The following is a 21,059-nucleotide window of genomic DNA, read 5'->3' as shown; positions in this document are numbered from 1 at the left end:
AATTTAGGTTTTAACCTAGAAACAACTTTTCTACTCTAACCCTTCTGGCCTAAAATTTTAGCCCCACAAAACCTTTTTATTTTAATTCACGCTGATGGCACCATATTCGCTAATAGAAACCCATGCCAAGCATAAAGCAACATCTTTCTCAAAGGTCGAATTACGACCTCTAATATGCTCTTTTGTCATCTTGAAAAATTTGGAAATGGGAAGAAATGGTAGAAAGAAAAATTAGAAGAATTGTAAGTAGTGTTCTAAAAATCGGCTTAGGTGGTCGCCTAGGCGTTGGGCGGTGGGCTTCCATGGCGATTTTGGGCAAAACGTTCAATAAAAAGGAGAAGGTTTAAGTGGTCGACTAGGTGGCGCTAGGAGGCACTAGGCGGCGGTAGGCAATGCTAGGTGGCATGTAGGTGGTTCCTCATCTCTCTGCTTTGTGTCTGTGCAAATTGCAAACCCAGAATCTTTAGTTGTCTCTCGTCATTCTGCATCTCAGATTTGACCAGTACTGCAAACCCATGACTTTTGTGCATGTAAACGGAGAAGTGCGGCGGTGGATAAAGAGAGATGTGCAGTGGAGAGATGAAGGGATTGAGGGAGTTGTTTTAATTTGGAGGGATAGAGAGAGATATTTTCGCTGTATGATTTGTGGTTTTTCAAGAGAGAAGAAGATGGAGAGATAGAAACGGAGAAGAAGAGGTAAAAGAGAGAGAATGGGCAAAAGGGAAACTGGGAAAGTGGAAAAGATAGCTTAGTTTGGCGTGAAATCCACTCCACCAACCTTATCCTAAAATAAAGGGATAAACAATAATTACCCACCCACTATCCCCTAATAAATAAATTATATAAATTATTTAGATAATATTTTATTATTTGTTCTTTTTAAAACAACATTTTATTATACTTTTGCATTATATTATTTTATTAATTTTCTTTCTAAGATCAGAATATTTAAATAACGTATTCCTCAATATTTAATCATCTACTATAAAATAAATTTAGCTAATTTATATGGTATGTAATATATTTATTCCAAATCCACCTAGTCCACTAGGCGCTAGGTCCCTACTCACCGCCCAACTAGTGCCTAATGTCATTTAAAACCAAACTTATATGATATATATGCTTAATGTGTTTTTAAATTTTGGACTTGTTGGATACTCTTTTTGCATTTTATCATTCTTTTATTATTTTATTCATGGATTTTATACAAGTATAATTTTTTGTAAGGGTCAATATGCACTTATATACAAGATATACAAGAAATTTACCTAAATCCGCCTAGGCCGCCAAGATCCCGTCTAGCCGCCTAAGCGCTAGCCAGCCGCCCAACTAGCGTCTAACGTTTTTTAGAACTTTGATTGTAGGAGAAAAGTGAGTTTTGTGTGGATATTTGAACAAATACATAAGTATTTATAGAGTTTTTGGATGAATTTTGAGTTAAATAAATTTTTTTAAAATTATTTTAGCTATTGGATTTAAATTTGGGCTGTTAGATTTTTTTTTATCGTTAGATTTGATTATATTCGATCTCAACCGTTGGATTCAATAAATTAAAAAAATTAAACATTAAACATTAAATCAATTAAATATGAATTGTTGGATACCAACAACCCATTTGAATGTATGCCATTAGATTACATAAAAGAGTCGATAGGCTCATCAATGAAATAGGAAAGTGGGCGATAAGCCCATGTGCATGGCTTGTTTCTGGCTTTTTTTGTTTTTAGGTTTTAGGCCCAAATTAGAACTAGGGTTGGTATGGAATGGGGGTGGGGGGTTTCGGCTTTTATTTTTTTAATTTTAGGCCCAAATTAGAACTAGGGTTGGTATGGATTTTGGGTTGGGCCGGGGTCGGGGCCGGGGGCGGGGGGGGGGGGGAGAAGGGAAATTATAGCTTTTAGGCTCAAATTGGAACCAGGATTGGTATGGATTTTTTTGCGGGGGGGGGAGGGGGAGGGGGAAATTAGAAGGGAAATTATAGGTTTCAGGTCATGTGTTGGAGTTTGTTTTACACTTGTGCATGTTACATATTCTTGTAAAATTAAAAAATCGGGGACCTTTCCGATTTTAGGGGCCTGTGCGGTCTCATTTGCACATCTTCAAAAGCCAGCCTTGAATGTCATAAATTCATTAATTAATGTAACATGCACATATCACTTCAATGGAGAAATTTTTAATTGCGTCAAAAAGTATCAAATGTAATATTTTGAAAGGAAAAAAAAAAAAAGAAAGAATATACGACCATAAGAAAGACTGCCCCACAAAATAAAAAAAAAACGAAATCAAATTATTTGTTGTGATTACATCCCATTTCTAGTAACATTAGTTTATTGATGAAATGATTACAAGGCCACCTCTTTATTAAATATCCAGCTAAACTTAACCGCCTGCGGCGCCATCTTCCGTGCTTGCTCATCCGCCCGTTCCTGAAGCCTTCTAATTCTCGGAGCCAGCCCACACACGAAATCCTGTGCTCGAGCACCTTCCGCCGCCAATCCCTCCAGCTTCTCCAAATTCCACCGTCCGATCAAAAACTCCAAGATATCCGCGTAATCGTACGCCGTGTACACGCCGATCCGCTGAGCCACCGCCGCAAAGTGCTCGAATATCTTCGGGTCTTCCCCATCGTACATAAGGTGCGCCGGCATCGTGATCTTCTTCCGCATCATGTCGCCGATCGCCACCATTGCTCCGGTGGGGTCCACTTCGAGGAGCTTCTCAATGATCTTGGCGTAGGCCATCTCGTGGCGCCTTTCGTCGGATGCAATGGTGCCGCAAATGCGCGCGAGCACTGGATCGCCGCCCTCTTTGGCGAGCCGAGCTGTGTTGCCGTGCGATACGAACGTGGCTCGCTCTTGGAACGACGTGTACACGAACCCCAAGTAGGGATTGTTCTCTGTCCCTGGATTCTAAAATTTAACCAAAAAAAAAAAAAAGAAAAATTATTTTGCATAATCATAATTGCATTAGACAATTAATAAAAAAAATATATAAACATATATGCTAAATAATAAATTAAAAAAAAAATTATCAGAAAAATACAACATTCGAGCGTCACAATCTCCAATAACTAAGTCAAAAGTCTCAGATTTTAAAACAAAATGTGCTTTTTGTGTGATTAATAATTTTTAAAAATAATAATAATATTGTATAAAAAAATCATGTATGTAATCGGACTCACCATGCCGGCTCCAATGAGATGTTGTACGGTTCTGTCGATCTTGAGCATATCGACCCGACCCGACAAGTAAAGATATGTGCGGAGCAGATCCCCATGTCTGTTCTCCTCAGCCGTCCAAGACCGATTCCATCGAGCCCACGCGCTCGGGCTAGAACCAGTCTCATCCTTCACTCCATCTAGCCCATTTACCATGGTTTGATAAGTGGGCAACGCGTCCTCAGTAATCATGTCCCCCACGAGCGCCACAAAGTACTCGTCAGGGAGCTCGCCGGTTCGATCACGGAGGGCTCTAACTTGATCCAGAAACTCTTCTTCCGGGAGTGATGAGTCGGGCAAGAAGGTGCTAGGCTGCCAGCACTGATCCACCGGTTTTAGGAATGGGAGGACGTGTTGCTCGGCCCAGCCCTCTAGCGACTTGAACAGCTCAACTTTTTCAGGCGGCAGTGAGTGGGCCTTCTGCCGAGTTAGAGGTGGCGGGGAAGATGTGGCCACGGCGGAGACCGTGGGTGTTGATCGGAATTTGATGGTGGGGTTTGGTGGAGTGAGGCGGTGGTGGGTTGGGGTGTGGCCAAGTGAAGGCCATGCAAAAGTTTTGGTGTCAATGTAGAGCGAGGTCTGCATGGCTCGAATTTGTTTCTTTTGCACTGCCTTCGTCACTCAGTTTGCAGAGGCTTATATTTATAAGGATTTGTATTACTAAATTGCCATTTGTTTTCAATCTAATTACTATAATGCCACTTTGTTCGATGTTGTCGACAAACGATATCTTTGTTTGGACTAGGTAAGCAATTTGAAAAATGTGACACATTATTCTAATTATAACTGGAAATCTTTTACAAATTGAAAAATGTTTGTTTATTTATCGAGTGCGTAATATTCTTTTTTATTATTATAATTGCAAAAAATAAGAATTTTGAACGCGACGTCAATGCTGATGGAAGAGCAAATTGTTTTTAGCCAACTTTTTAACCCTCTTGTCAACAATTCATGTGTCTTTGTAGTCTCATTCCGGTCATGACGTTGCTTGCTTGGTGCCGTAAAGAAAAGTTTGTATTTTAATTACGCAAAGCAAGGTTTTAGAAGCAAAAATAGGGAAAGGGCAATAATGCCAATTTAAGAATTTTAGGGAAACTGTTGGTTTTGAAAACCGAGGGGTGCAGTGGTTTTGAACGGAGGGGAGAAATGGAAAGCTGATTTCTGTGGGTTTGAAATGGTAATCGACAGCTATCGCATTACTCGTCCTTGGTAACATCGAAATTAAAATCCCAAATGTCTACTAATTATCCATTAATTAAGTTTTTAAATCTCATTTTACTTGGACTAGTGTGATTAGTTGGTCTGTCAACAGAGATTCAACAATACTTAACTAAGAAAGTAAATACCCTCACTTGGTCTTGATATAATGAATCTCTTCAAATCTTGGAAAAATATTTTATTGTGACCGAAATACGGGTAGTACATCATATATTTTTATATATGTGCTGAGAATTTATTTTTTAAGTTATTAAATTTTTAACACACATATCCCACTATTTATATAATGATATGTGGTGGTCACATCCGTGTTTCAATTACACTGAAAATTTCACCAAATTTTTGGTGTACTAATTAATTGTGCGAAAGAACAAATGACTTTTTGTATTACACTTGCATTAATAAATCTTGCCAACAAAGGCATCACATTTAGTGTAGAAATGTTGAATTTAATGGGATTAATTTTATTTATAAGATAAACTCTTTTATACAGGCATCACAAGCTTGTGCTTTAAGGATTAGGAGTACATAAGAGTAAGAAACCTAAGTTATATATAATTACGATACTTAAGTAACAATAAATTGTAACTAGGGTTTGATTCTATCATGCTCCCTCACACTTGGCGGCACAAAAATTACAAGTTTGGCCTGAATTAGTTGGACGACAATGTTTATGACGTCATTTTGTTAGAATTCAGGAGGTTGATCAACAGACCGTGATTACCCATTCGAATAGGCTAACGAACAAAATAATAGTCTAACTCGATGTGTTTAGTTTAAGCATGGAACACTGGATTAGTAAACCTGATACTTAGACTATCACAATACATAATAATTGTTGTTGAAGTGCATGGCCAAGGTAATCTCATATACAAATATGGATAAAGGCACGATACTCAGATTTTGCTCTGGAGCTTGGTGGAGCTCCATGAGACAAGATTTAACCCATGATAAATAAGAAAGCCCAAAGTAGAACAACGTGTATTCGGACCAAATCCTTAATGTCAAATTCTTTGCCGACAAATAGTGAAGAGGACCAAAATCCTGAACTTAGTCTGAGTGAGATGGGGGCCAGTAGATGAGTGGTGTACCTCAACGCCCAACAAATGATGAAGAGGATAGAAATCCTTAATTTCAAATTCTTTACCAAACACATCAATAAAGGATGCCATAACAGGAGAACAATTACCGGTAAGTATAATATCATCAACATATAAAAAAGAGAACTAAAAAAATAGTACCACATGCATAAACGAAAAGGGGGTGGGTGAACAAACTATGTTTGAAGCTGTGACAAATGACAAACTGATTGAGGTACAGGGAGCTTGCTTAAGACCATAAAGCTCCTCGTGAAGTTTGCACAAAGCCTAGTGGTTGAACCATGTAGACCTCCTCTTGTAGGTAGTCATGAAGGAAAGCATTATTGATATTAAGTTGACGAAAAGATCATCAATTGGTGACAACAAGGTAAAGAACAATACGAATGGTAGCCGGTTTGATCACAAGGTTACTGTCTCATCATATTCTTCAAAACCATGTCATCAGTTGAAGACATTGGCAACAAGGGGGAATTTGTAGTGCTTAATTATTCTATCAAAGTTAGCTTTGATACGAAAGACCCACTTGTAGCCAACAGGATAATAATGTGGGAAGGGGGGGGGGGCGCTAGAGACCATGTTTGATTTTGCAGAAGAGTAACCCCTTTGGATACCTAAAAATGTGTTTGGTAAAAAAGAAGGCTTTTTATAAAAAATTGTTGTCAATGAAAGTAGAAAAAGTAGAAGCATGGTTTACGCTTCTAAAAAAAGTGTTTTTTTTCAATGCTCATTAATGAACCTTTCAAATGACAAATATACCCTTACATATTTTACAAAATTACAATTCTTGCCTCTACGTTATTGTCCTTGACAATTATTATATCACATTAAATACTATATTATTTTTAGTTATTTAACATATTCAAAGCAACAGACCCTTTAACAAGAGGGATCTCCATTTTTCTAAAAAAATGGGGACACTTTCGTGACCGTTGGATTGACTTTCATGAAATTATGTGGTTGAGATTAAATCACAGGCCAACAATCTCAACCACACAATTTCATTAAAGTCAAATCCAACGGTCAAGACGGTGTCCTCATTTTTTTAGAAAAATGGGGATCCCTCTTGTTAAAGGATTCATTCAAATCAATTTATATAAAAGTTTACCAAACACTTAGGCACTTTTTAATTTATTTAAAGCACTTTTACAAAAAAATGTTTACCAAACATTTAACAATTTATTTTACAACTGTTTATTTTTACAACACATCATAATCAATTTTTTTTTTAAAAACACAACAATACCAAACTAAACCCTAAGTGAAGCATGTGGGTTCAATTTCATAATGGTAGAGTAGGCGGCAAGGATCAGGTATGTAATGGTGTCTTTAGTTTGATATGCCTGAATGCAAGCAGGTCACTATTGGGTGATGTGGTTCAGGATTTATGGTTACGGGTAGCGGGTAGTGCCAGGGAGCATCCGGTGCTGGTGCTGAGGTAGGAGGGGGTGTGTCACATCTCGGCCCGGGCCCCCATCACATCTCGGGCTCGACTCCCCCGTAGCACGATATTATCCGCTTTGGACCTCGACCATACCTTCACGGTTTTGTTTCTGGAACTTCCCAGTGAGTCACCCATCATGGGGATTGCTTTCACGCGAACTCGCTTAACTTCGGAGTTCTAATGGAACCCAAAGCCAGTGAGCTCCCAAAAGGCCTCGTGCTAGGTAGAGATGAGAATATAGATATAAAGCTTACATGATCCACTCCCCTGGGTGATGTGGGATGTTACAATCTACTCCCTTAGGGGCCCGACGTCCTTGTTAGCACACTTCCGGCGAGGGATTGGCTCTGATACCAATTTGTCAATTCCCGGCCCAGGCCCCCACCACATCCCGGGCTTGACTCCGCAGTAGCACGATATTGTCCGTTTTGGGCCCCAACCATGCCCTCACGCTTTTGTTTCTGGGAACTTAGATGAGAACTTCCCAGTGAGTCACCAATCATGGGATTGCTCTCGCGCGAACTCGCTTAACTTCGGAGTTCCGATGAAACCCAAAGCCAATGAGCTCCCAAAATGTCTCGTGCTAGGTAGAGATGAGAATATAGATATAAGGCTTACAGGATTCACTCCTCTGGGCGATGTGTGATGTTACAGGGTGGCAGGGAGGTTGCTGCCTTATAGACACGTATTTATTACATTTGTTATCCTATTATTTATATTTGTTAGTGTCTCATTTAGAATAATTTGGAGTTAATTACTATTTTTTTGTAATTTATAAGTATGAGGATGTGTATTGATAAAAAATGTAATTTAACAAGGTTTTAATACATTCTATATGTTTTAGTCTTCCTAATCGCATTGGCTTCATCCATTTAATCAATTATTATTTTATTCTTAGATCAAAGGCCAATTGGTGGTGTGACTACAAGTTAATTGGGAAAGAGATCCTCTCCGGATCTCTTCCACCACGGCCATTGGATCAAGTGATTCGGGTTTTTGAAATTTCATCTAACGGTTAACTTGTTTTGATCCCTTAAACCCTATAATAATTTTTGGCCATTGGATGAAATTTCAAAGGCCCGGATCACTTGATCTGGTGGTCTTAGTGGAAGAGATCCGGAGAGAATCTCTTTTCGGTTAATTGGACTACGAGTTAAAGAGGTGACGTGGGCTTTGTCATTAACCACAGATGAAAGACTTCAACCGACAAATTAAGCGGTGAGAGTGGATGCAAGTCAAGTGAAGATAGAGAGAAAGATGGGAAAGTACGTTACAAATTCTACTTCCAATTCGTGTGGTTTTGAGTACAAGGAGATGGATTGAGCATTCTTGATTTTAATTGAATTGAATTTTGGCATGGGATCAAAAGAAATAGGAGGACTAAAGTGAAATGGAAAAGGAAATAGTTGGGAGTTTAGCATTGAAGAGGGAATCGAATGGAAACTAAATCAAACGAATATTGGTTTATGTGGCTTCCTAGAAGATTGGCTATTTGTTTGCCGTGACCAAGTTGATAAGTCGTTAATTTCTCACTGTGTTTAATTGGATTTCTACTTGTTTGTGTATATCGGACCATGAATATATAAACCGTAGGAATAGTTGAGTTTAAGCCTAATCACGGTAGAATTCACATCTCTTTGAGAAATTATTGGCATGTGTACCTGACCACTGACATATGTACGAGAGTTGTTTTCATTAATTTGATAATTCATGGGTTGACAATTGGATACTAGGAATAACAATTAGTGGTGGAACAAAGCCTTAGTGTTTTCTTACATTTGTTTTCAATCATATTTTTGTTTAATCACTGTTAACTTTAATTCTTCTTTGACACAAATCCAATCTTCGTTCCAATTTGTTAAGTAACAGTTTTAGGATTCCATCGGTAATTCAACCCCGGTGGATTCGATTTGGTATTTACATATTTCTACTACAATTGATTCGTACACTTACGAGTAAATTTAGTTTGAGTTAATCTATTTATTAGTTTAATGTCAATTCACATCAGTGCTAGCGGCAGCAGAGGTTGAATTTCAATCTCAATATTAGGGGACTCATCTAAAATCTAAAGGAGAAATTAGGTTCTCATCCTTCCTTTTGTTACTCCATTGATTAAAATCCTATTCCTTTTCAATTTTTGATCAAGGTCCTTGGGTATTAATAACATCATTAATTATTTCAATAATAAAATATTTTTTTTATTTCTAAATATATTCACTTAATGTTAAAAATACAATTAGTATATTTATATTTATGACTAAATTTTTTATCATATATTTTTAGTTTTAGTTTTTAATTTGTAATTCTTTTTTTAATTTATACCAATTTTATTTTCAGTTTTAATTTGTACCCATATATTAATTTCTTTTTGTGCCCAATTTTTTAAAGTTTATTTGTATTTGTACCCATATATTTTTTTAGGAAAAATTAGATTCCCATCCCTATTTTTCCTACTCCCTTGATTAAAATCTTATTCATTTTCCATTTTTGATCAATGTCCTTAGATTTTAATAAACGTATTTTGTATTTCTAAATATATTCAATGAGTGTTAGAAACGTTACATTTGGTATATTTATAATTATGGCTAAATTGTTTTTTAATTTTGTTATTTTTAGTTTGTACCTATTTTTAATTTGCAACTCTTCTTTTAATTTGTTCCAATTTTCTTTTCAGTTTTAATTTGTATCCATATATTAATTCTTTTTTGTGCCCATATTTTTTAAACTTTTATTTGTATTTGTACCCATATTTTTTAATTTATTTGTACCCATTTTTAATCTTGCTAAATGTACCTGACACATCCTGGCCCAAAATGTCCACTAGGACCCCGAATCAGGCCATGCTGGTCGACACCTGGAAGGTGACGAAGCCATAAAGTGTGATAATGTATAAAATGTGAATAAATTAAAATCTAAAAGTGCCTAAGTATACGAGTACGCGGTGAGTGGATCTGGACCCATTTCACACGTGATACAAAGCATAGGTATAGTACAGTAAGGTGAGAGAATGATTATACCATCATAAAAAGACATATGTGCTGAAAAGTGCCACGAATCCTCATCGATACGGAACTCTGCTGCTAGAACCTTAAGGGGTACAAAAATAGAAAATGTGAGTGAGTGAAACAAAACTTTTCAAACCAATTCCAACTACAAAAGGTAGTAGCCCTTTGCCGTAATACCTGTATAATTTCCAAAAAATAACAGGCGTGACTATAAATCAAAACCATAACCAAAATAATAGTCTTACAGTTATGCCACGTCAATTATCTCAACAAGAATAAGTAACTCAGGTGAAATAAACCAATATGAAATGGCATGTTAGCCAGATCCACCTATCATGTACGGTTGAATCAATATTTTATCACAAGCTACCGGAGTCACCTCACGTGACCTGTACGACTTATCCATATCTTATCACATATATTAGCTTATAACATATCTCATCATATATGCTAGCTCATAACATATCACATCATATATGTTAGCTCATAACATATCTCATCATATATGCTAGCATCTCAACATATATGCTAGCTCATCACATATCACATCATATATGCTAGCTCATAACATATCTCATCAGATATGCTAGCATCTCATCATATATGCTAGCTCATAAGTCGAAGTCATTTCCAGTGACCCATACGACTTATCCATAGCTTAATAAGTATACCTGCACACGAGTCGGAACCACTTAAAGTGGTTTGTACGACAGGACTGGGTGTAATTAAATACGTTCAAGTGCTACGATCACGTGAAGACTGTGCGAATGATCGCGGGTCACCTACAAGTCGGGAAGATCAGTACATCAGATTCCCGATCGATAAATTCCTATGATCCTTAAATATTACTTATTATAATGTATTCAAGTTTGTTGACGATCCAATAGTCGGATCGTCGATTCATATTTTGGCCGAACCAAGTATCGTAACAAAATTTGATTCAAACGATCAACCTATGACATTCGGAAATCAAAAATGAATTCAGGGCATTTAATTTAGCTTAAAAGTAGCATCGACAGTCTCTTGGCCACGCGTCGCCGCACGTGTCGCCGCAGGTGGCGGTTGGCCGTCCCAACTCGCCGAAAAATCCAACTATTTCAAAAAATTACCAAAATTTACGAGAATGAAGATCTCAATGAGTAGAGTAACTTTCATACCTGTGACCAAGGCCAATTTGGCCGGTAAGAGCTTCAATTTTACATAAATCCGTCGGAAACCTTAAGGATGGTATGCTTCGATTTGACCTCCATGCTCACTCCAACGCCTTCACAAGTGTTTGGGCTTTGTTCCTGAGGTTGATAGGAGTTTATTTGTAGTGGTAATTGGAGGAGGTAGCTTTCAATCATGGCGGAATGAAACCCAATCTGTGCACCCCATTTTTGCACGGTTTTACCCAAAATTCACCAATTTCCACCCAATTTTCACATGTAAATGGAAGAAGGATCGGTTGGCCTCGTGGTAAGGGTCATTTTGACACTAACCTTGTTGTCCAAGGTGGCCGGAGATGGGAGAATCCACTGGGTCGGGTCACGGGTTGAGGGAAGCCCGGTTTCCCCTTTTTCTTTTCTCCCTCCTTTCTCCTCCTTGCTCTCTTCTCTGGTTGGTCCCTCATTTCTCTTCTTTTCCTGATTGGGCAGCAGCCCTTCCCTTCTCCTCCTTTCTTCTTCTCCCCCATTCCTTTTCTTTTTCTTCCCTCATTTCCGTCATATACACACACACACACACACTCCCAAACACACACACATGTCCTCTTAATTTAGCATACATTAATATAATATAAATAGAATAGTTATTTCTTCAAAATAGTTTCGCTTCGTAATTCCAAATTCACTTCTGCTTGCGCTTACTTGTTCATGTTGTTGAGTACTTCAGTAATACACTAAAAGAATATTTAGTACGTCTCACTACACATTGGTCAATGAAAGTCAACACCTTCACCTTTAGGGCATTTTCGTAAATTCAAACTTTTAAAATTACAAAAACCATAATTTTTAGGAACGTGCTGTCACAGTACCCATGCTAATTTTATGTATTTATTTTATGTTTTGAAATCTATCAGTAGTTATTTTTCAAAATATTTTAATAATTATGTGGGTACATTATTGTTTTTTGCTATAATTTTTGTGAACAACATTACTCTAAAATTGATTTTTAAGTATTTATTGTTGCAGTCATATTTAGAATAAGAATGTGACTGTGTAAATCCTAGGGAATCTAGGAATGTATCTTATATTCCTATTAGGATTAGATTACCTATTAAATATTGTAATCCTAAAGGGAAAGGTTTTACCCTTTCTACTACTATAAATAAAGGCACAATGTAACACACCCCGACCTAAATCAGGGCATGTTGGCCTTCACGTAATCGTGACATAGCATGTGCACAGTGCGGAAGCAATAAAGATAAGGAGAAATACAAGTGAATAAAATCCAAATTACTAGCAGTACAGGCTAAGATAATGTGCTAGTGCGAGATTAAGTGTGAAATACACAACCAAAGCATAAATAGCCTAAGTGCAATCCAGCAAGACAAATACTACTTAAACAACACCCAAGGGTGATCCTACATTTAATGTTTTTTCAAAACCACCGACGAAATCCTCGTGATCCACCAAAGCACTTCTACCTAAAACCTGAAGGGGCGCAAAACAGAAAGTGTGAGTGGGCAAAAACAAAGCTTTTCAAAATCATTTCATTTCTCAAAAGTTCTAACTCCTCACCGTAAAACCTGTATAATTTCCCAGAGAAATAATAATAATATGCTATAACAGAAATCATGCTCAGGATGAAAATCCATAGAAATATACCATGCCAAAGTATCTCAATGAAATGTCATAAGTAATCAAGGCAAAATATATCAATGTCAGATATCGCATCAGCCAAATCCCTCTAACTCAATCTGTACAACTGAGTCTATAGCTCATAATCATTCTCAATCATATCAAATCAAATCAAATCCTGCACACAAGTCGGAACCACCTAAAGTGGTTTGTATGACAAGACTAGGTGTAAAATAAATATGCTATAGTGCTACGATCACGTGAAGGCTGTGCGAATAATCGCGGGTCACGTACGAGTCGGAACCACCTAAAGTGGTTTGTACGACAAGCCTGTGCACCTAACTTAGATCCAAGGTGAGCATATGGTGCGGGGGGTGAATATCACGTGAAGGACTGTGCCCTAACTCAGGGCGGTAGCACTAACACCGGGGTGCAGGTTTATGAGCTCTCACACATCACATCATATTTCGCATAACTGAAGTAACCTCATACCTTTAATGTATAAACTTACCTGGGACTTACCTGTGAGCCCGCAACACCAATTATAAATATATGCAACTACTAATACATAATTAAAATAGGCAGATACTTTGCATGGCATTTCAAAACGTATAATCATTCAAATTCATTTTCTGGGAAAAATCTCAATGATATAGGTATATACGGAAAACCAAAAGCCCACTCACTAGTATGTCGAAGGGTCGTAGCCCCTGAGCCTCGAATGATGGCGCTCGTCCTTAGGATAGGTCTCACCTATAAGCGAAATAACTGAATAATCGTTATTTAAAGCACATGCACAAAACTAGGAAATAACTTCTCATACATTGCTCAAATGGGGTATTTGAATATACCACCATGACCTACTCAACCTCAGGAACATCCCCATATTTTTAGAAAAAAATTTCGTGCCTTCACGCGCCGGCCAAGGCACGGCCAGACGCGCGGCTCATGTGCAGGCACGTGCCTAGCACACCAAATAGATTCCCTAATGGCGTTAGGGAATATTCCGTTAAAAAATAGAATATGCCGTTAAAGTTACCTGACGGCGTCAGAATATTCCGTCAACTTTGACGAAATATTCTCTTCCTTCTTCCTTGGTTCGCAGGAGTCCGGCGCCGGTCATCGCTGCTATCGCCGGAAACTGGGAAATTTTAAAACTTCAATATCTTGCTCATTTTTCCACCAAACTCACGAAATTTGTACCAAAATGAAGCTTAGGACTGGAAGAACAAAACCTTACCACTTTCAAGCCTTGAAATCCACAGGATTTCGCCGGAGGAACCTCGATATTCCCGCCAAACTTGAAACTTGTCAAACTCAACTTCCCGACATCCAAAACACTTCGTTTTTCTTCTCCAAGCTTCGCGATGACGTCCTAAAGTTCACTAGCAGCTTAAAATCTCCTAAAAACTTTGAAATCACGAGTGTATAAATAGTAACCCGAAACTGGGTTCTCGGGTTCTCAGGAAAATGAGGTTTTCACGTTCTAAAAATGGTATGGATGTGTTCCTGAGCGCACAATGAACACAAAGATGACTTCAAAAACCTGGATCCGTGAAGAAATTGCTTGGTTTGAGGTTTATCCGTACGTATTGTACGGAAAATGGAGAAAAAATCGAGAGGGATGAGAGAGAGAGAGGGTCAACGGTATTGGGTATGGGTGTGTGTGTGTGGTCCAGTTTGCAGCCAACCAAAACAAAAGAAATTAAAACCTAAGTCCCAAATAGTTCCAAAAGTTTAGGAAAATAGGAATTGGACCACAACCAAAACATATCACACAACACCTCAACGCCTAAGGGTACTTTAGACAATTCACACCATTGAAAAAATTTATTTCGGGACGGGCTGTCACATAATGGGGTGAATCAAACACACCTCACAATTAAATCAATCTCTTTTCTCTCTAATAGTGGATGGCCCCCTATCTCTCTAAACCCTAGATCGTTCATTCAAATAGGCCTACAACACATTCTCAGCACGCTTTTGCCAGAAGCTGAGGAATTGACGCATCGTTGGAGGAGGCTATCATCCACCAAATTCAAAGGCTTATTCGTTTTCTGCTAATCAGGTACGCTTAAAATAAAAGAAGATATTTGAAATGTCCACGAAGCATGAAAACATTCCCCATGATGCATGAACCCCTCTATGTTTATATTTTCCTTTCGATGTATATATTGTATATGTTCATATATTTGTCAATATATATATTTGTTTCATGCATCACACAATTAAATTGTTATGTGGAATTTGTGAGTCAAATTATACAAAATAAATTATAAGCATATTTAGGGTTTTTCCTAAACCCTATGGGATTTGAAAAAAAGAAAGAGGAAATAAGGCATGGTGCGGCACGCGACCGCACTATCACTGTGCAAACTAACTAGGCCTGCAGCCTACTTGCCCGGACGTCAAGTCCAGTTACTTGGGTCTGGTTCTCACGGCCTGTTTGTCATTGCACCATTGTCATACCCCGGCCATCATGCGGCTCAGGCTTACCACGACAACCCAAAGGCCAGCCCTTACTTGGCTTTCCCTCGGCCCAACCTGCAGCTTGGTCTGCCTTTTTTTCCACCCAGACCCGTGGCCTGTAGCCACCATGGGCTGCTTTCCTGCAGCCAACTCGAGGCCCTTTTGGGCCATGCCTTTTTACTTAAGGCACCCAACCCGTGCCCCTTAACCCACAGCACCAAGCCCAAAATATTTTAGGGCTATATTTTCTATCCAATAATATTATTTTAATATTATTTAGCTTCTACCCCGTATGGCCCGATTTATTGAATTAATTAAAAGTGACATGCAATCCATTAATCTGATAATGAATCCAAAATTATTGACATGAAGATCATTTTTGGACGTTAACGATTCAATAATTTATTTTTATACTTTGAACCGTCACATACTTTCGTTGTAACGAAACTCTCACACTTGAGTTCCCAAAGAACTTCAAATCCACTACACTTAGTTAGTATATTGCATTATGTGTTTCTTGCAGAAACCTCTCATTATGAACTAATTGTTTATAAAACTAAATTGAACCTGTAGTTTCAAATTTAGTGCCTTTGAAACCCGAAGTTTTCATTCAAAACATACCACATGAAACCCGTAGTTTTCATGCATAAATTAAACCACTACATGTCTATAGAACCTGTATGTTTTACGATATATGTCTATGGCTTACCATATGACTAATCACGTTTTCTCCCTCGTTTTAGGGGCATGCCGAACTTGAACAAACTCGATTTTTCTGCTCTAGAAGTCTCTGGAAGAAACTATCTGAAGTGGGTTCAAGAAGTGAAGCTCCATCTCACTTCAACGGGTATTAGAGCCACCATCGAGGCACCTATCATCGAAAAACATGTTGACGAAGCTCAGAAGGCTACTGCAATGATCTTCATCCGAAGACATATTCATGATGCACTGCAGACTGAGTATCTCGCTAAGAAGGACCCACGCACCCTCTGGCTTGCTCTGGCCGACTGTTTTGATCACCAGAAAAACACATACTTACCTGAAGTAAGACACGACTGGCAGCATCTTTGCTTCTAGGACTTTAAGTTCGTGAATGAATACAACTCTGAAGTTTGTAGAATCCGTTCTCTGTTGAAATTCTGCAAAGTGGAACTAACCGAATCAGATCTCTTAGAGAATACCTATTCGACCTTCCATGCCATCAATATTGTCATGCAACAACAATATAGGGCACATAAATTCACCAAGTTTTCAGATTTGATCTCTGTTTTACTTCTCGCTGAAAAGCAGAACCAGTTTTTGATGAAGAATCATTAAGCTCGACCCACTGGCTCGAACGCCACACCTGAAGCGCACGAGACATATTTTAGTACCCATAAACGATGAAAGAACCGTCGTGGCAGTGTCAATGGGCAGCAAGCCCAAACACGGGCCCAAGGTTAACAGAGTGCCGCACCTAAGGGAAAAAATGTAACCCAGCAGCGTCCACCATTCGCCCCTAAGGTCCCAAACTTCAAGAACATGGGCAAAGCTCCCGTTCAGGCTGCTTCTACTGAACTGGACATGTGTTATCGCTGTGGATCAAGGGATCATTGGTCACGCGTATGCCGAGCTTCCCCTAAGGCTATTGCCAAGTATCATTCCCGTCGTGAGTCAAACTTTGCACATGTGGATCATCCTGAAGATGCAACTACATCAATGGAGATATAGGATTTCCATGAGGCGTCAGCACCTATGGATGAATAAAATAGACATGTATTTAGGGTGTTTACCCCTTGTGGCCGAACCCACTAGGAGTGGCCGACCCTACCCCCTATTTTGCTAGGTTTATATTTTAATTTTGAACAAGTATTCTAAGTATTTGGAATAATTTGTTTGGTTTTGGTTTGTTTTGAATTATGGATTGTTATTTGAATGGATATTATTTTCTCAAATTGCTTAATTGAATGAATGGACATATATTTATACATGTGACCAATTCAATCAATTTATTTCTAGGTATGTCTAGTGGGGAAGTTAGATGTTTGGCAGATAGAGCAACCACACATACCATCTTGCGTGAACAACACTATTTTACTAACTTCATACCCAAGAAAGCTCATTTAACAACTCTCTCAGGCTCATCCAACCTGATTGAAGGATACAAAAAGGCATGTATCATGTTGTCTAATGGTACAATTTTGACCATTAAGGAGGCATTCTATTCTCCACGTTCTGGAAGAACATTGCTGAGTTTTAGAGATATTCGAGATAATCAATATCATCTTAAAACCACTGAAGATCATGGTTCTGAATTTCTTTGTATCACTTCATATGAATATGGCCAAAAGCATATTCACGAGAAGTTGGAACGATTGCCGAGTAGGTTGTACATCACAACTATTCGCGGCATAGAAGCCCATAGTATGGCCAGCCCTATGCCTGAGTTCCCGAACACTTTGTTGCTTTGGCATGATCGTTTGGGACGTCTTGGACGTGATATGATGTGTCGTATCCTCAAATCTTCACACGGGTATAAGTTACATCCCTATGTTTAACTCCCACCATGCAAAGCGTGTTCTTTAGGGAAGTTGAATACTCAACCCTCATATACAAAGATTATTCACGACCCCCCTAAATTTCTTCAGAGGATTCAAAGCGACATTTGTGGACCTATCCAACCAATCTGTGGACCATTCAGATACTTTATAGTGTTGGTTGATGCATCGACATGATGGTCACATGTTTGCTTGTTGTCCACATGCAACGCCACATTTGCTAAACTCCTAGCTCAAATCATTAAGCTAAGGGGTCACCACCCTGATTATCCGAACAAGTCAATTCGACTGGATAACACTGAAGAGTTTACGTCACAGACTTTTGACGATTATTGCATATTAGTAGGGATAAATGTGGGACATCCTGTAACCCATGTTCACACCCAAAACGGCCTGGCAGAAGCTTTCATAAAGCGCTTTCAATTGATTGCTCGGACTTTGGTTATTAGAACCAAATTGCCGGTATCTTCCTGGGCTATGCAATATTGCACGCAGCTATGTTGGTCCGCCTGAGGCCCACCGCTACCCAACCACATTCACTGTTACAGTTGGTCACTGGATACGAGCCTGACGTCTTGCATTTACGGGTGTTTGGATGCGCCATTTATGTGCCAATAGCACCGTCGCTAAGTACCAAAATGGGTCATCAGAGAAAAATGGGAATCTATGTCGGTTATGATTCGCCATCAATTGTTCGCTACTTAAAACCCTTGACAGAAGATCTCTTTACCACACGTTTTGCAGATTGTCACTTTGATGAGACAATATTCTCGTCATTTGGGGGAGATAAGTATGTTAACGTTCCGTAGAACGTTACGAATTGTCGTGGTATACTCCCACTATGTCTCATTTAGATCCCCGCATTGCCCAGTCTGAAACTGAGGTGCGTCGAATTGTAGATCTTTAAAGCATTTCTCAAAGCATGCCGAATGCTTTTAATGATCTAGCAAAGGTGACAATATCACATATACCCGCTGCAAACACACCTGTAAGGATAGATGTACCCCACATACATCAACAACACACCTGGGAAGGTCAAACCGTCCCTGAAGATGGGGAGGCCGCACCCTCCATGCGGCAAGGTACATTGGCGGCTAGCCAATCATCTGCTCCGACCCTGAAGCGTGGCAGGCCCCTTGGTTCAAAGGATTCAGAACCCCGGAAGAGGAAAATGGCACCAACTAGTGGCCCTAGTTTGAATCCGACCATCGCTCACTCATCCGTTCCAACACATAAGGCTATTCTAGATTATGGTGATGTTTCAGACGAAACATGTTGGCCTCTTGAGAATTGTGAGATTTCTGTCCACTACACAGTATTGGATGAGGTTTGGAATAGGAATAAGATGATCGTCGACGATGCATTCTCGTACTCAGTAGCTACTGACATCATGCTTAGCGATGACATTAAACCATGTTCCATCGATGAATGCCGATGTAGAACCGATTGGTCAAACTGGAAACAAGCAATCCAGGTCGAACTCGATTCGCTCGCAAAACGTAAGGTATTTGGACTTATCGTTCCTACACCACCACGAGTGAAGCCCGTTGGCTACAAGTGGGTTTTCTTGATGAAGCGTAATGAGAAGAATGAAATAGTGCGATACAAAGCGCGCTTCGTAGCGCAAAGCTTCTCTCAGCGCCCAGGGATTGATTACGAGGAGACTTATTCCTCCGTAATGGACGTTATAACATTCCGCTACCTAATCAGTTTGGTAGTTTTTGAAAAACTGAATATGCAGCTTATGGACATGGTAAAAGCGTGTCTCTATAGGGATCTAGATACATAAATTTATATGAAAGTTCTAGAAGGACTTCCATTGACTGGCTCACATAGTTATAGACCACGGAACACTCTCTTAATTAGGTTGAAGAGGTCACTCTACAGATTATGGTATAACCGTCTGAGTGAATATTTGACAAGTCAGGGTTATGTGAACAACGAACTATGCCCATGCGTGTTCATAAAGAAGTCACATTCCAGATTTGCAATCGTTACAGTTTATGTTGATGACATGAACCTCATTGGGACTCCCGCAGAGCTTGAGGAAATTGCTACACACTTGAAATCGAAATTTAAGATGAAGGATATTGGCAAAACTCGAATTGTCTTGGCCTGGAGATTGAGCATTGTTCGGATGGAATCCTAGTACATCAATCGAACTACACCTAAAAGGTGTTGCGACGTTTTAATGAGGATAAAGCGAAGCTTTCGAGTACACCCATGGTTGTTCGGACTCTAGATGCTAAACGAGATCCATTCCGTCCAAATGAGGATGAGGAAGAGATTTTGGAACTCGAAGTTCCTTACCTAAGTGCAATTGGGGCTTTATTATACTTGGCTCAGTGCACTAGACCCGACATCTCCTTCCCTGTGAATCTATTGGCTAGATACAGCAATACGCCCACACACAGGCATTGGAATGATGTTAAAGACATTTTCCGCTACCTCAAAGGTACTACAGATTTGGGTTTGTTTTATACCCGCAAATCTCCAAGTGTTGCCGCCCCCTATGGCCCTCGAATTGATTCTCGCCTTGTTGGTTATGCAGATGCTGGATATCTGTCTAACCCACATAGAGCATGTTCTCAAACGGGTTATGTCTTTACCGTTGGAGACACCGCTATATCTTAGAGGTCTACCAAGCAAACACTAGTTGCGACTTCGTCTAACCATGCTAAGATTATCGCCCTACATGAAGCATCGCGTGGGCGTTTTTGGCTGAGAGAAGTTATGGAACATATTCGAAGCACTAGTGGTCTTATATCAGTCGTTGACCTTCCTACGACGATCTTTGAAGACAATGCAGCATGTATCGAGCAGCTGAAGAAGGGGTACATCAAGGGAGACAACACCAAACACATAACGCCGAAGTTCTTTTACTCACACCAGCAGCAGCAGCATCAGAACATTGAAGTCAAGCAAATCCATTCCCAAGACAACTTGGCCGATCTCTTTACCAAGTCATTGCCCAAGTCTACATTTCAGAAGCTCCTCCAAAGAATCAGTATGTGTAAATTATCTGAGTTAAATCGCTTGTAGTTCTCTTATTTAGAAGTTATGTCTAACTCAGGAGGAGTATCTAGAAGCATACTTATATGATCTTAATGTACTCTTTTTCCTACTATTAGGAGCATTTTTTCCACTGGGTTTTTGCTACCTAATGAGATTTTAAAGAGGCACCCATCCTGGGATGATCATACTCCGATGAGTTCACTACCTTCGTCCAGTTTGACGAGTGTTTTAGACATTATGCATATTTTCTTACTTTTCTCCTTAGTCTATGGGTTTT

The 21,059-nt window shown here is 39.2% G+C and overlaps 1 protein-coding gene across 1 annotated transcript; it reads right to left on the bottom strand.

The window, feature by feature from the left end:
• Positions 1 to 2,264: 2,264 nt before the first annotated feature.
• Positions 2,265 to 3,827, bottom strand: LOC126586135 (stearoyl-[acyl-carrier-protein] 9-desaturase 6, chloroplastic-like). Its single transcript, XM_050250837.1, has 2 exons — positions 3,182 to 3,827; positions 2,265 to 2,909 (listed from the first exon to the last, which is right to left on the bottom strand). Exons 1-2 carry the CDS (start codon positions 3,800 to 3,802, stop codon positions 2,343 to 2,345), a joined length of 1,188 nt encoding a protein of 395 aa, XP_050106794.1. The 5' UTR covers positions 3,803 to 3,827; the 3' UTR covers positions 2,265 to 2,342.
• Positions 3,828 to 21,059: the final 17,232 nt, after the last annotated feature.

The sequence above is a fragment of the Malus sylvestris genome, chromosome 10 (genome assembly GCF_916048215.2).
Source record: "Malus sylvestris chromosome 10, drMalSylv7.2, whole genome shotgun sequence".
Classification (NCBI taxonomy): Eukaryota; Viridiplantae; Streptophyta; class Magnoliopsida; order Rosales; family Rosaceae; genus Malus; species Malus sylvestris.
The sequence above is the reverse complement of the archived record's forward strand: the minus strand, read 5'-3'. Positions and strand labels throughout refer to the sequence as shown.

Bases quoted from the DNA above. Each gene is read 5' to 3' on its own strand.
- LOC126586135 (XM_050250837.1), bottom strand. From the start codon at position 3,802: ATGCAGACCTCGCTCTACATTGACACCAAAACTTTTGCATGGCCTTCA. The intron at 2,910-3,181 runs GTGAGTCCGATT...GTTAAATTTTAG, and splicing joins ATCTCATTGGAGCCGGCATG to AATCCAGGGACAGAGAACAA.